The sequence below is a fragment of the Pteronotus mesoamericanus genome, unplaced genomic scaffold (genome assembly GCF_021234165.1).
Source record: "Pteronotus mesoamericanus isolate MK-2021 breed Mesoamerican mustached bat unplaced genomic scaffold, CSHL_Meso_final contig_65, whole genome shotgun sequence".
NCBI lineage: Eukaryota > Metazoa > Chordata > Mammalia > Chiroptera > Mormoopidae > Pteronotus > Pteronotus mesoamericanus.
Window position 1 is genome coordinate 10,958,127 of NW_026555228.1, and position 16,070 is coordinate 10,974,196.

The 16,070-nt window shown below is 34.2% G+C and overlaps 1 protein-coding gene across 5 annotated transcripts in view; it reads left to right on the top strand.

Annotated features, from left to right (window-relative positions):
- CNKSR2 (connector enhancer of kinase suppressor of Ras 2) overlaps positions 1 to 16,070 on the top strand; it is a 269,164-nt gene that overhangs the window by 113,892 nt on the left and 139,202 nt on the right. For all 5 annotated transcript variants that reach the window (XM_054581133.1, XM_054581134.1, XM_054581135.1 and 2 more), the window contains exons 6-7: positions 5,855 to 5,974; positions 13,342 to 13,401. In XM_054581133.1, coding sequence (XP_054437108.1) covers positions 5,855 to 5,974; positions 13,342 to 13,401 — 180 coding nt within the window. The remainder of the gene's footprint in view (positions 1 to 5,854; positions 5,975 to 13,341; positions 13,402 to 16,070) is intronic.

Consider the following 16,070-nt stretch of genomic DNA (forward strand, 5'->3'; position numbering starts at 1 on the left):
GATTCATGGTCTCTCACTGGTTGGTACTGACCTTATCATTCGTAGATGATGATTATTTTGAAGTGTTATTGCTTCTTTTCCATTATCAGGTACACAAGGGCTGCATGCTTAATGTCAGTGATGTCAAAGACAAAGCCAAATGTGCTACCAGAAATACTCTCCCAGGCTGTGAAATCCTTAAACACAGTAGTTGGCATTTAAATTGTGTAGCAGATACTTAGTGACTGTTGAATGAATGGCCTAATGAAGTAATGGCGGTGATGGTGGCGGTGGCGGTGATGGTGGTGGCTCCTAGCGGAGGTGATAGGGAGAGCAGTGGGAATGGTGGTAGCAGTGGTTTCTTTTCACTTTGCTAATTGTGTTGCTGTGTTTTTTCCCTCACCATCAGAGTTTGAAACCTAAAGGGATTTCAAAGTTTTCTAGGCTTTGTTGGAATAAGATTCATATTATCTTTATTTATTCGCAACTGCAGTTGCTTTCTGAAGCTATTTGAAGCTCATAATCTTTGCTGTATACTGGTATAATTTTCACATTGGATTAAGATTGAAATTTTATTCTATTATATTAGTTTAAAGTTTAAAAATTGTTTCTTCTTCAATTCTCTTATATGAGCAAGAAATTCTTGTGTTAAGGGACATGTATATACAATAATACTTTGGAATATCAGCTTAATTTCTGTTTGTGAATTTTACTCTTATCTACAATTGTTCATTCCTTACATCTTGTTGGCGAACCATCATAATCAAAGGTATAAAATTGCTAGCTCCACAGAGATCTGGCAAGTACTAAGATACTAAGAATACTATATCTCTAAATGAAGCTTATATCACTTAGAGTTCTCACTATTTAATATTAGAACAAATATGTAATATTTTGTAAAAACAAAGTCTCTCTTGTTCAACAAATACAATGCAAATAATAAATTAGTGCAGTTTTATAATATATAATACTGAATTATACTATTTTTTAAAAAATACAAGAGTTGAAATTCACATATTAATTTAAAAAGTAAAAAGTAGTATCTGATAAATTCAGTGATAAGGAAAGAATGCTGTTCAGAAATAATGAAAGAATGCTATCTATTGTTATTGGTTAATATATTAATGTAGGGTTGCTTTTTTTTTATCTGCATAGTGACTAAATGTTGCTTTTACAACTGTTTCAGAACTGTTACTTATTTTATACTAAACATGCTATGCTCAGATCTTTTTCCCCTTTAGAACCTTTAGATTTGGGTGAACCAACAATGTACACATATGCAAATAGATATAAAATATAATGTTTATACATAGGACAGACTATAAAAACTTTCCATCTCCTTCTTAAAATGTGCTGTATTAATTATATTAATTTTTATTTGAAATTAATATAAACAACTGCAGAGGAAAAAATTACAGTACCACTAAACCCATCCTGTGACACACTTCCATTTTAAAAGGTTCTTAAGTCAGAGCTAGCCCTATCTATAACTTCTATTCATTCACTAATTCTTTTTTCACCATTTTAGGTAGATTACAGCAGAATCTAGAGGGTCAGTTATGATACCTATTGCCCTTTTATGTTCCCTTTAGCATTATTAAAGACATATTATTTACTAGGCTTTAATTCTAGATTCAAATTTTTCTTCTGTTTTTATTTTTTATTTATTTATTTATTTATTTTAGTAAGACTGGCTTTTAATGTTTTTAGAACTAAAGATAAATAGAATGTAAAATCTTTTGTTATAAATATTGCAGAAATAGCAGAAGAATCCCTTTTATACCAGTGGTTATCAGTCATCTTCTATCTAAAATAGAGTGGTCCTTTTGCTGCTAAAATTGCTTTAAGTTTCCGCAGGCTGTCCTGCACAGTCTCAGTTCTACTACTCCTTATCTAAACCGCATTCTAAAGGGGAAGAATGCTTGCAGGCTCACCTTATATTGCATCATACTATGTAGTTTAAACATATTATATAATATCCATTTAATACAGACATAAAAGTTTAACAATAAAAATGAAATTCATCAATAACAAGTTGAGATTTAAGGATCAAAATAAAAGATGGCAAGCATGATGATTAAGAAATCATGTCCTTCTTCTACCAAGGAAATGACTTTGTTCTATTTTTTTAGCCTTGCTTTTTCATCTGCTAAACTGGCTATAATACCTATTTCAGGAAATTGTTATAAGGATGAATGAAATAATGAATATGAGGTATTTAACATTGTGCCACATATATGGTAGGTGCTCTATAGTGCTGATGTTAACTTACAATAATGAAAAAATATATTTTCCTTGTTATGTTATAGTTAATTTTTTTCTAGAATACACTATTAAGTAGCAATAGATAATACTTTGTTTTAAAATAACATAATATCACATGATTTGAATGAATTAACAAAATTACTTTTTATAAAAACATGGTAAATAACTTCCCTGGAAATTTGCCATTGTAGTCTTTTTATTGACTTTATTGGGGTGATATTGGTTAATAAAATTATATAAGTTTCAGGTATACAGTTCTACAGTACATCATCTGTATATTGTATTGTGTGTTTACCTCCCCAAGTCACATCTCCTTCCATTGCCATTTATCCCCCCTTTACCCTCTTCCAACGTGGTTTTCTGCAGTGGCTTGATGTGTGCTGCAGTAATGAGTATAGAATTAGCATATAAAGCCAGGCCATTTTATACCCCTTGTAATTGGCTTTTTTAGTCAGTTGCCAAATGCTGCAATATAAAATGTTTCAGTGCGTTATCTCTAAAATAGGCAGTAAGGTTCTAGTGGAATTTCTTTTCTAAGTCTTTCCATTATTATTTTCCAAGATCTTTAATCTAGTAAATCCTGATGGCTTTGCTGGTAAAGTCAATATTTTACAGATCTTTTGTATTCCCAGCAGACCTAGCACACAGCAGGTATTTGGCAAAGAGAATTACTCAAGAAAAGGAATCTGAAAAAATGATTTGCAACTAAACACAGTGGATTTAAGTGGTATTTTCTTTTTTGTAAAAATGTCTACAGTCTATTATTTCTTCTTTTTTTCCTTCTACCCCACTTCTAAGTGCTTCCAGTGTGTGAATAAGAGCTACTATTGCTCATCACCAGTGTGTCATATAAGGCCCTAACTGTTGTAATGCACACATATTAAGCCATTTATATACCTCAATTACCTTCCTATTTATTGATACATTGGACTCTTGAAATATGGTTCAATTTGTAGACACCACAAAGGGTCCTTTAGAGCATACAAATACAGTAACCTTAAGATTATTATGCAATCCAAGTATCCTATATAGAAACCCTTCAGAATTAATCCCATCTCCCCCCCTGGGATAAAGCAAAAATAAAAATGAAGATGTAACCACATATGGGAGGAAAAGAATAGTTAAAAGATTTAAATTCACCCAAAGGTGTTTGTTTATCTTCCTGTCAAAGAGCAGCAATGTGAACTGCAGCCGATTTTTACATGTAAACTGCTGCCATTCTGTCCTTTTTCCCATGGCTGCTGATGAATATTTTCAAGAGGAGTTAAAAAACAAAACAAAACACCACACCAAGACTGGGATCCCAGGATGAGGTACTTCATACATGAGACCCAGCACAAAATGAAAACATACAGGCCCTTGTTCAAAAACAAGAATTCCAAGAGGGCAACAGCATAGCACAGTATTAAGTGCAGGACCTTGTGCAACTGCACAGGTCACATGCTCATGAAGCTGGCGCTTGAGACTTCCCTCTTTGGGTGGGAGAAGTGGGTGTTCCTGTTGGCACTTTGCTTAGCAGCTCTTCAGCATACTTTCTACCTGAGAGCACTGAGACTAGAACATGAGAAAGAGAGAAGAGCTGTTAACTTGCCATCGTGACCATGCAGTGTGATTGCTGGTCACTGTAAGATGATCAACAAGGTTGTGGAGTTAAGAATAATGACATGATTTGTCCCAGAAGTAAGGATTGAATCCTTGGAAGGTAGAGAAAACAACAGGAAGAGAATAAACATTTATTAGTATCTTCTTTTGATATGAACCATATCACATTCCTTTTTCAATAAATTATCCCCATGTGTCATATAAGCCATAGAAAATAATTTTCATTACCCCATTTTCTACATGAGGAAACTGAGTCTCAAAGATATAAAATAACTTGGTCGTGGTCACACAGCAGGTAGCTGGCAGTGTGGTGATTGCCCACACCTGTCTTCGTACGAAGCCCAGGTTTTTTCCATGGGTATTGCTACTGTGCCAGCTAATGTCTGTCTTTACAGACAGATGTCCACAATAAAAGCGCAGCCTTGAAAGGTAGATGCAAAAAGCAGGAGTGTGAACAGGGAGAGAAATTTAGCCTGGCAGTCTCTCTCATGTGAAGAAGCTGAACCCTGCAGAGACTGAGACCATGGACCAAGTACAGAATGCAGTAAATAAAAAGAGAGTCCTTATCCTGACCAGAAAAAATAGTCTCCCTTATAGTAAGGTAATGCAGCAGTCACAGAACCAATGTAACATGTTGGAGATGGATAGACGGTAACACCGTGATTGCCACTAAAGAATAGCTCCTCCTGCAATAGGCGGGGGAAAAACCCCTCAAATGATGGACACCAGGGGTTTTTTTTCTTCATCCTCACCTGAGAATATGTTTATTGATTTTAGAGAGAGAGAGGAGGGAGGGGGGAGAGAGGAGAAAGAAAGAGACAGAAAGAAAGTGACAGAGAAAAACATCAATGAGAGAGAGAAATATTGATTGCTTGTCTCCCATAAGCGTCCAGACTGGGGATCGAACCTGCAACCTAGGTATGTGCCCTGACCAGGGATCGAATCTGCAACCTTTTGGTGTACAAGGCGACACTCCAACCAACTGAGCCACATGGCCAGGGCAACGCCAGGCTTCTTTAAGTACAATGAGTGAGTGTCTGAAGCATCTAAGGGCCAGCGTATTTTAAGACTGTATCCAAGCTTTTTGCTCTCACGTTCCACTGTTTCATCAGTTTAGATGTCTAAGTCTTAAGCATACCATCATGGATGTACCCTATTTTAACTCTTTTATTCTATATCATATGAATAAATTTGCTCTAACCAAAGCACTACCTTTCTTTCCTCAGTCACGCCACTCTACTCATGTTGAAGCTCATTTGCTCTCCAGTTTATTCAACTCATATTTATTGAGTATATAATACGTTCTAGGATCTGTCTACCTCGTGTGGGTAGTGGGTGGGGATGGGGGTGGAAGCGAAGTCAGAGATGAGTAGGACATGGTCTCTGCTTCACGAGGGCTTCAGAATGCAGTTATCATGGAATTTTAGACTGTTCATAGAATGCTGAGAATGCAGGATTGAGGGAGTGCCAAACTTTGCCTGGATGAGGTGGAAAACTTTATCCAAAGGTAATCTTGTGCAGACAAGTTTAGATGAATAAGTAGGAGGAGTTCATCAAGCATGTTTGGGAGACATATCTTCCCTGGACCTTGGCTAAATTTTTTTTTAACTATTCTGATCATGAAGTAAAAGACAGCAAGGTTTTTTAAATTATTGAATTCAATTCAACCCAGTGGTTATTATCAAGAATTTCTCAGATTGTTTAGATTGTTTAGAAAAATCATTGTATTTTAGACCTGATTAATCAAATAATGGAACTAGCACATTACCATAACTTCCTTGAATATTTCATGTCTAGTTCTTGTTTCCATAATTTAGAATGTAGGTATGTTGTGTGCGTGAATATTTTTTCACCTGAAAACCTTTTAAATATAAATTTTATGGAATAAAATACCAACTACTTCTACTGTTTCTTTTTTTTTCCTTGTTAAAAAAAGAAGGTTGTAACAAAACATGATTTATGTGTTACCTACATTTGTTTATCATATTTTTTCTTTTTTTGCTTTTAGTGTAAAACTCTTTCTGGAGTCTGTGACCACATCATATCCCTGTCATCGGACCCTCTGGTTTCACAGTCAGCCCACCTGGAAGTAATTCAGCTGGCAAACATCAAACCAAGTGAAGGGCTGGTAAGATATACCATGTTTATCAAAGCCGTCCTCCATCAGCATATAGCCAAAGTTGTAGGCAAAGCAGCCTCTGAAATTGGAAATCCATGAGTTTTAGGAAACTTTTAACATTTTGGTATTTTTTTCTAAAGGAGCTAATGTAGTGGGATTTTGTCATAAGATAAATGAAAATGAAAGAAAATTAAACATGGTGATTTCTGAATTACCCTGTTTACTTTGTTAATAATTTAGTTTTTATTGCATTCTTTCACCTCCTGCAAAAGTTCCTTAGGTTTAAAGGAAGTTTAAGTTAAGAGTTTTATAAGAACCATAATGTTACACCCATGAGAGTGGGTATTTTCTTTGTTTTGCTTTGGTTTTGCTTTTCTTCATTTTGCTTTGGTTAATAGGTCTCCCTTCCCTTAGGGTAGATAAAGTAAACAAATGTGATATTCTTTACAACTGACAGCCATTATTTCCTATAAGGGTGAGTAAGCTGGTAGATCTTGAGAAAACTAGGCTAACATCCATGAGATGTACCTTTTATTATGTAATAATAAAGGTAATCATCTCCTATATTTTGTTCACCTTATTAAAAACTGTATTGCTTCTAAATGTAACCTAAGGGAGAACGTCTCTTTATTAATACTCTAGAAAGAAAGCATATAAAATCAATATTAATGAGGGAGAAACAAAAGACACCTACAAAAGGTCTGCTGCCAGTTTCAGGACAGATTTTAAAAAAGCAAGAAACTAGCTAGAGAGAACATCTTACATAACTACTTCATGTTAGGTTGGTGCTACAAAATTTCTAATTTCTCCTTGTAGATCAATTTTCTAAGGATGCAATTAAAGATATTTTAGAAAATAGATATCTTAGAAATTAGCATTAGTAATTTAATGCAGATTATATATTATTAAAAATCTTTAAGCAGGTTTAACTTTTTATGTGGTGTTTCTTCTTCAATATATGAGGTCTGTCCAGAAGGTATCCAGTCATGTACTATGAAAAGTAGAGGCATTTATTGAAGAAGATACAAGATACAAGCAACATTTTACATAGGACAATGACACCTTTGTCCCCTTCTAAGTAGGCACCTTGGGACCTCACACAGTTCTCCCAATTGTCATCAGCTGCCCTGTCATATTTTCCTAAATGTCATCCATGGTCTGAAATCTCTTCCCTTTCAAAGATGATGTTAGTTTTGGGAAAAGCCAGAAGTCGCAGAGCACCAAATCTAGGCTGTAGCGGGGCTGAGTCACCTGGTGTTTGATGTTGTGCAGAAAATCTCTGCATGAGATGTGATGCACAAGCGGGCATGTTGTCGTGATGAAGCAGCCAGTCACCCGTTGCCCATGGCTGCTGCCTTCTGAAATCATCCAGTTTCCACAGAGGAATGTTAAAGCTTCACGCAAAATCTGACACAGATTCATTGCTCTACTTGCTCAGTCATTTTGAATGTGATGACCACACAGCACACATGCTTACTCAGTGGAGTCTACCACTCCCACTTACTAGTAGAGTGAAGTCATCATTGTTCATGCATGCACATTCCAGTCCACTCTCCTTGGCTGCCAGGTCACATCGATGTCACACAAACTGTTCTTGTTATAGTACCAATGGTAGGACTTTCTCTGGACAGACATTGTATATGTATATAACTCTTTCAGAGGGCAAACCCTTCATTGGCCACCAGTGATTTTTCAGTTTGAAGCTATCTCTTCTATAGAGTGACTTTTCTTCTAATATTTGGAAAATTACTTTTAGGTAACCGTAGTCCCTCAGGCTTTTGTTGTTTTTGTTGGTTTCTTCCTGAGAAGATGGAAATCAGCATATCAGATATAGCCAGCAAGCATGTCATCATTGTAAACTATGTGTTATATCTAACATTGATTAGTTTTAAGAGCTTATGTGTAATGTTTATATAAGTATTTGAAGTAATATTTGTAATTTTAAAGTCTTACTATTCCTTTTAGCCCATTTTTATTTAAAACACCTTTCAACCTATAGTATTAAAGATTTTCCTTTCTACATCTCCCCTTTCAGTTGTTATGAAAGAGAGGAACCTGTCTAATAAGCATGATTTATAGAGTGGGAAATTATGAACTAATTACTATGTTATAGTAGACTAGGAATCAGGACACCTGGATATAAATCACTTACATAAATGTTGTGAGTGTGACCTGGGGGAGGTTGGGGTAGTAAATTTAACTTCCTTGGCCTTGTTCTATTCATCTGTAGACCTTTGGGAGCAGAAAGGGTGGACTAGATAATCTTCAAAGCTCTCTTGAGTTCTATGAGTCTCCATTTCTAAGGATGGTATTGATCTGAGAACAAAGTCTGATATTTTTCCTCTAATTTATACTGAAATCATGGGGGTGGGATTGCTGTGTGAAATGACTCAACACAATGCTAATTAATGAACTATATGAAATCTTGAATTTTTAAAATGAAGCTAAGGCCTTTTAGTTTTTTAATTTGAAAGAGGTAGATCTGGGTCTGCTCTTTGGAATAGTTATAAATGTAAAATTTCAAGAAGCAGATTCAGTTAGTCTGGGAAAGAGCTAGAAGAAAAAAAGAGAAGAAATGAGTGCTTGCCATTTGCCAGGTATTTTTCTTACAACTCTATAGAATAGGTATTAATTTTTTCATTTTGCAAATTACAAAATTGAATCACAGATCTTTACCACTTTGCCCTATATCACACATTTGTACATCTAAACAAAGCTTGTTCCGTTATCCTGCGTTTAAACTTGGAATTTCTAAATGGGGGTGTGAGTTTAGGAGAATACCTTTAAAGTTGGCCTATCTAAAGAGATTTTTTTAAAAGATTTTATTTATTTATTTTTAGAGAGAGGGGAATAGAGGGAGAGAGGGAAACATCAGTGTGTGGTTGCCTCTTGTGCGCCCCCTACTGGGGACCTGGCCTGCTACTCAGGCATGCGCCCTACTCTGGGAATCAAACAGGCGACCCTTCGGATCGCAGGCTGGCACTCAATCCACTGAGCCACACCAGCCAGGGCTAAAGATATTCTTTTTTTGAAGAATAGTCAGCAGCACTTCACTGGGAAGATATTTCAGAGGGAAGAAAAAAAAAACTAAAATTTTGAATATTCATAAAAGAGTTAACTACAAAACTATGTGTGTTAAAGGGGAGATAACTAAATAGAAATTTTATATGACTTATATAAGGTAGCATTTTTAAAATTAAACAACTTTTAATTAAGTTTACTCAGTCATGTTTGAATAGATTTGAGGATTTGGGTAACATTTAGCTTTTGTTTAGCCATAGGAGCTGTATAAATGGTAAAACGAAGGAAAGAAATAGAAAAAGGTAGGAGAATAACAAGCTCTAATGAAGTTTAATTAGCTTAGAAACATCTGCAGAAGGTCTTATGCCAGTTTCAAAACAGAGCATCTCTCATAGGCCGAAGGTAGCTGCTGTGTTCTTCCACTGATAAACTTGATAAATTGTTCATCAGCTTTCTATCTAATTGATCAAATCTCCTAGGATTTGTTAGATTTGAGAATCCTGAGCATTATACAGAATGGTGGGAAACGTGCTTAATTATGATTAAAAATATAAAACAAGTTTCTAAAATACTTTTAAACAACATCAACTAGCTGAAAATTAAAGAAAGAAAATGAGAGCTAAACATATCTAACTGGATCAGAGCCAAGAAATGAGTTGAATAGAGAATAAAGGGCTGAGGGGGATGGGCATCCTTGGGGAAGCCCCTTAGCTTCAGAGGGTTCTTTTGCTGTTTAGACACTTGGACCATCTCCAAATATGCCTTATTTCATTGACTTGACTGTGAGGTTCCTTTGGCTCTTATTGGTTAACCAACGTTCAGAGACAGAGTAAAGCAAATGTCATTTTGGCAAGCTGAGTGGAAGAGAGGGAACTGTTCAAATCAGCTCCAGAATTAATTAATTGGTTTTAGGAAAAAAAGGGAGAATTAATGTTTTGATGAAATGGAAATCCAGATTTGTCTCAGTTCCAGAAAAAGAGCCATTTGAATGGTATGCGTATGTCCTCTTGCTATTTGACCCTTTCTCAGAGGTGAACAAGTGATCCGATGTAGTTCTGTGGACTCATCATTATTCAGAAGTTGGTTAGTTCAAAGGTCATCCAAGCAACTTGTTTCGTCTTGTTCTTTTGGACCCTGACTTTTGACCATTTTTCTCATTAGTACTACCAGAGAGAGATCAAAAGGATGAAGTTAGTTTTGATTATTTTTTCTTTTTTATTAAATTTATTGGGGTAACACTGGTTAACAAAATTATGCAGGTTTCAGATGTACAGTTCTACAACACATCACCTGCAATGCATACTCTATTGCGCGTTCACCACCCCAAGTCAAGTCTCTGTCCATCACCATTTATTCCCCCTATTAAAAGCAGTTGCAGAAAATGATTTATTGAAGTTAAAAGTGAAAATACTGCATAAAACAAAATGCCTTCATTATTTGTGCATTTTTAGAGTGTGATTTATTTCTATTCTATTGCTCATAACTATGAAGCTGCTGGAATTGTATTCTGTATACATAGCTAGATCCTTCTTTATTTAAGCATTTAAACATTTTTTATCCATCTGAAAAAAATAGCTTTAATATAAATTGTATAACATTTAATTATAAGTAAATAATGATGTGATCCTCATCCTAACTAATAGATACTTTAATAGATACTTGCTTTAGCTTATAAATTGCCATTTTTAAAGTTTCTGGTATGTGAAATAATTACAAATAGATTTTATCTCCAGAGTCATAATTAGGTTATCTCCATAAGTTTTTATTATCCCAATAACCATAATGTCTTTTGTAAACATTTCTCTTAGGATACCAGACTTTCTCTATGATCTAATCATTTATGAGATTATTGAGAGCTCTTGTCAAACACCTTAATCCATAATCAGTAATGCACAGTATTGAAAGAATTGTGAGAGAAATAGAATCAACTTTGGCTTACAGTTGTCAAAAGAGATGGGTGATTAAAATAATTTGTAAAATATTAAATTCAGTTACTCTACATTTATAATTGCACTGCACATAGTACATGTGTACTGGAGTTCTTAGTATTTTCGAGTAGATGTTAAACAGTGAACATTTGACTGTAATATCTATAGTTTCCAAATATTCTGATATGTGAAGTTATACAACTCTCCTAACTGTTAATAAGTCAATAAATCAGGAGCCTAGTGTTGAGATTATGGTCTGGAGTCAGACTGCCTGGGCTTGAAAACTGATTTTACCACCTTGGGCAGACTCCCTAGCCTTTCTTTACCTCAGTTTCTTTATCTCTACCACAGTGGTAATGGTAGTTCCTATCACAAAGACTATTGTGAAATAAATGTAAAACACTTAAAGCGGTCTCTGCCATGTTATAACAAGTAGATATTAGTGATGATTGTTTTGTATGTCCAAGCAATCTACATTGTTTCTTTCACTGTCCTTTTCCACTTTGCTTTCTCACAATCCTTCTATGTACAAAACTAAAACAAAATTCAGTGTTTAGCTCTACAAATATACTTTAAGATCCTTTACTAATTTGATGTAATTTTGTTAATTCCTGAGGGTAGTGAGGGGGAATGATTTCAAGAATCTTGTCCTTTTCTGAGTTCTATAATAGCACCATTATATTTGTCTTCCAGTAAATACTGGAATAAATGTCAGCTTCAAAGGTATGTTATACACTTGTCACCAGTGTAAGCTTGAATATTACTATATGGTCATAGCCAAGAACTACTAGCCAATTTCTTAATTAATTTCTATTTGTACTTGTGTTGAGATTAGTAATTTATTTTATATACTGATGAACTTCCATTTAAGAAACTAGATTTCACAGGTAAGTAAACATCTTTTAAAATTACATTCATTTTGTTTCACATTAGAGATCCAGGCTCAGCCATTTTGGGGAATGATGCCAACATTTTGGATACAATGACATTATTGAAATGACTTTTCAAAATTAAAAGCGACATGATGACTTCTTAACAATGCCATACCATCAACTTTACTACCTCTTGTTTATTTTTTTTATTTATTTTCAATGAAAATAAAGGTACATTCAGGTATCTAAATATATAACTCACATAGGGCTTGGGAAATTAACATTATAGTAACTTTCTAACATAAGTGCTTAAATATATGCTTTTTCTGAAATGATACTGTTGGTTATGTTAAGTCCCTTATATTTCAGACTTCAAGTTTATTAAATTTAGTATTTTTTTATTTTTTAAATCAATATTTCAAAACGCAAAGCACTTTTATAGGTAAAGCCCAGGTGATTTTTCCCCAAAGAAAATTAAAAGTAACATAATCTTTCTGAGAAAGGGAAAAAAGGCAGTTCACTAAATCATCCATTATTTTCTGAATTACTTAAATGAAAATATTTTAATATTTAAAATGTGAATACTTTCTTGTGATATTTTTAAGGTCCTATCACTATCCATAATTTAAAGTTTTTATTTGCTCTAAAAGCTTCCGTTTCAGGATTTCTGGATAATCTTTACATTTTAATGAAGTTTTTCTATAATGGCTTTATTTAAATAGAAAATGGAATCTCATTCTCTTTATTGGGAGGGGGCATTGCCATGCATTACTTCTTAATTAATTATACAGAGATGATTGTATATAATTTTTAAAATTTCATCAATAAGAAATAAAGGCAGAAAATGCAGGATACCACAAAAGGGCAGGAGAAAAACAGTTTATCTTAACAGTATTTTATCACTCTTCTATCTCTAGTTAGCTGTAGTTGTAGTGGCTCTACAAAAGCCTACTTATTGTTGTGCAGTATGTGTCAAGTACAATAAGCTAACTACATACCAGTGTTTCAATTTTGCATTGTAACTTTTATTTTGCCACAGAACATATAGTATGAATTTTGACGGGAGCGAGGTGTGTTCTTTCTTCAGGGTATTGCATTATGATGCTGCATTTTACAAGTTTCATAGGCAGTTCATTTCCCAAGTAGTAATTTGATTAAGCTGTGTACAGCTTTTTTAAGGCAAACATTAGAAGCCAGCACATTCAGGTAGGAATTTCTTACCCATCTAAAGATGGCATTATTGAATCATAGATTCATCCCTGGGGCATGTGGCAATTTTAATTTGATAGGGCTCGACAATATTGTAATAGTTCTGTATGGTGTCAGGTGGGTCCTGAAAATATTGGAAGGAAAACTTTGCAAAGTGTATGATTGTCTAACTGCTATTCTGTATACCTGAAACTAATAAAAATAATATTGAATATAAACTGTAATTTAAAAAATAACATTTAAAAAATTTTAACAAAATAATTTATGGAGTAATTTTTTGTAAATAATATACTTGGAAATATTCCAGTTGCTTCACTTTTATTTTCTGATGCTGTCTTTTTCTTAGGGTATGTATATTAAATCAACATATGATGGCCTCCACGTAATTACTGGAACTACAGAAAATGTAAGTATTGTAACATTTCAAATTTTGGAGTATGTTCTTTTCTTTTATTGTTAAACAACCTATATATCACGCATAACTACAGTTGACTTCTGAGGGTATGAACTAATTTGGAGATAAAACTAAAAATATATTAAGTTAGTAACTGCTGGTTTAGGGAGAATTTCAGTCAGTTTATTTAGCTTAGAATAGCTATTTACTTAACGTAAATCAGATGTTTTCTGTTTTCAGGGAGAGATTTGTCTTTGTTAAGTGTTTTCTGGTTCATGACAAGTTATTGTGACATCTAAAATAATCCACTTCCGTCTGTCAGATAGTTTATTTATGCTAAGAACCTTGCTCACACATAAGAAATAAACAGCAGATAAGTCATGCTTTCTGAGTACTTTCTGTATAACTCAGCTTAATTTAGTGAAGGCAGCATGATATAGCTCACTGGTTTTCACTGAGGGCCTCCCTGGACAAGCAGGATCGGCTTCCCTTGGGAACTTGTTAGAGATGCAAATTCTTAGGTCCCACCCGCTAGGCAAAAACCCTGGAGACCAGCCTGTGAGAATTACTGCAAGCAGTAGGTCAGAGTGAGTTCCCTGGGCCCCAGTCCTGCAAGCAGTTCTCAGCTTAATAGCAGTGTAATTTTTGGCAAGTCACTTACCCTCTCATTAATTTAGTTTCCTAATCTATAAATTGGAGATAATACCACCTGCACTACACACCTCACTAGGTTGTTGTGAAAAATGAAGTTAATAAATGTGAAAGACTATGCTGTAAAGCTACAGAAATGTGAAGTCATTGTGTTGGACATTAATACTATCAGTATAATGGATTTGAATAATATAATAAATTGTTATTCCTGCATTGGGTTCCCCCATATTTACTTCCTACTCTTTTAAGGAGGTGCAGATCTTTGAATGTTTTTCTTTTAGAAATTCTGACAAATTACATGTTTGTGCTGTGTTCCTTCAAAGGAGACTGAGGTAGAATTAATTAATGTCAAGTTATTATTTACCTTACGATTTTACTAGCATTTTCTTTTTAAAAATCAACATTGTTATCTAATTCTCCTATTACTTTAATTATTTATTGATACCCCTCCCCACTTCTCTTGGTTTCTGTGAATGATGAAACACATAATAATAATGTTATAGTTGTATTGCTGTACTGACTTCACATTTGGTGTTAGATATGAGAAGTATATAGGACCAAGAATATCATTTAAATTCATGTTATGAACTATTTAAATTTTTTAAATGCAGTGAGATACTGTATACTATAAATTTTTCATTAATTGATCATTCTCATATACTTGCATATCACTCTGAGCATTCATTTATTCATTTGTTCATTTTAACAAACCTTTTTTCATATCTTCTATGTTTCAGGCACAGGGCTAGATATTGAAAGAATTTAAAAATTAAATTAGCTTGTTGCTTCTACAAAGTGCAAGTAGGCATTTATCTGTGTAAACAGGCTGTGAACTTTGCATAGACAGACAAAGGAAAGAATAGTAAATACTGCCAAGTGAAATCAGAGAAGGAATCACAGAAATTGTGATTTTGAACTGTATCTTAAAGAATTGGGAGGAACTTCATTCCTATATTGTCTGTTGTCAAAAAAAAAAGTTGAACACTATGCTTTGATCATATTAATTACTCTGTAATATTTGGTAAGTGGACAAGTTATCAAAGAAAGATTGATTCTGTGAGTAGTTCAGATATGAACCAAGTATTTTTGTATTCACATTTTTATTTGATTTTTTAAGCTATTACTATTAAAATTTTATTTTATTTTTTAAATTTTTTTATTGTTCAAATACATTTGTCTCCACTTACGCGCCACCACTTTCCTCTGCCCCTTCCACCCCCACCTCCCTCCTTCAATCCCTCCCCACCTTGGTTCCGTCCATGTGTCCCTCATACATGTTCCTTGATTTGACCCTTCCCCTTCCTTTCCCTGCTACCTTCCTCCCTCCTTCCCTCTCATTTCTGTTGGTTTCTTTTTCTTTCAATGTTGCTGATTATATTTTCCTTGCTTGTTTGTTCTGTTGATTAGGTTCCATTTATAGGTGATGGACTATTAATACTTGGTTCAAGTGATGGACCTGGTTTAGTCCATCACTTCATTCTTTTTTTTTTTTAATATTTTACTGGTTTTTGGTACCCTCAGTCATTTGTCATTAGGAGGTCTGTGTTGAGTCTTAGTACAGTTGCTCACTAAAGAGGGTCAGTTATTTTGCTTCACTGCACCCTAGTTTCCTAGTTTTCTCATATGGAAAATGTGGGGTTTAGACAAAATGATCTTTAGGTTCCCTTTTAAAACTAGAAGTCTATAATTTATAGGACTTAGTCCCTTTTTTACTTATCTGTGCAAAAAAGTCATTTCAGTTTCTTTGAATTTTATGTATCAACTATCATTTTCTTTTTACATCATAACTAGAGCCATTGGCTTGATATATTTCTTTCATACTATCCTTTAAAAAGATCAATTGTGAAACAAACAGTGCAAGGACTGACTATAGTTACAGCTCTATTAAAGTAATGATTTACGACCTTTTCAGAATTGTTATATGGTACGTGTCTGATTTATTAATATACTTACCTCCTAAAGATGCTGTAAAATAAATACAATTTTTTCTTGTTATGACCTCATTCTTAGGGTTGGGTTAATTTTCTAGA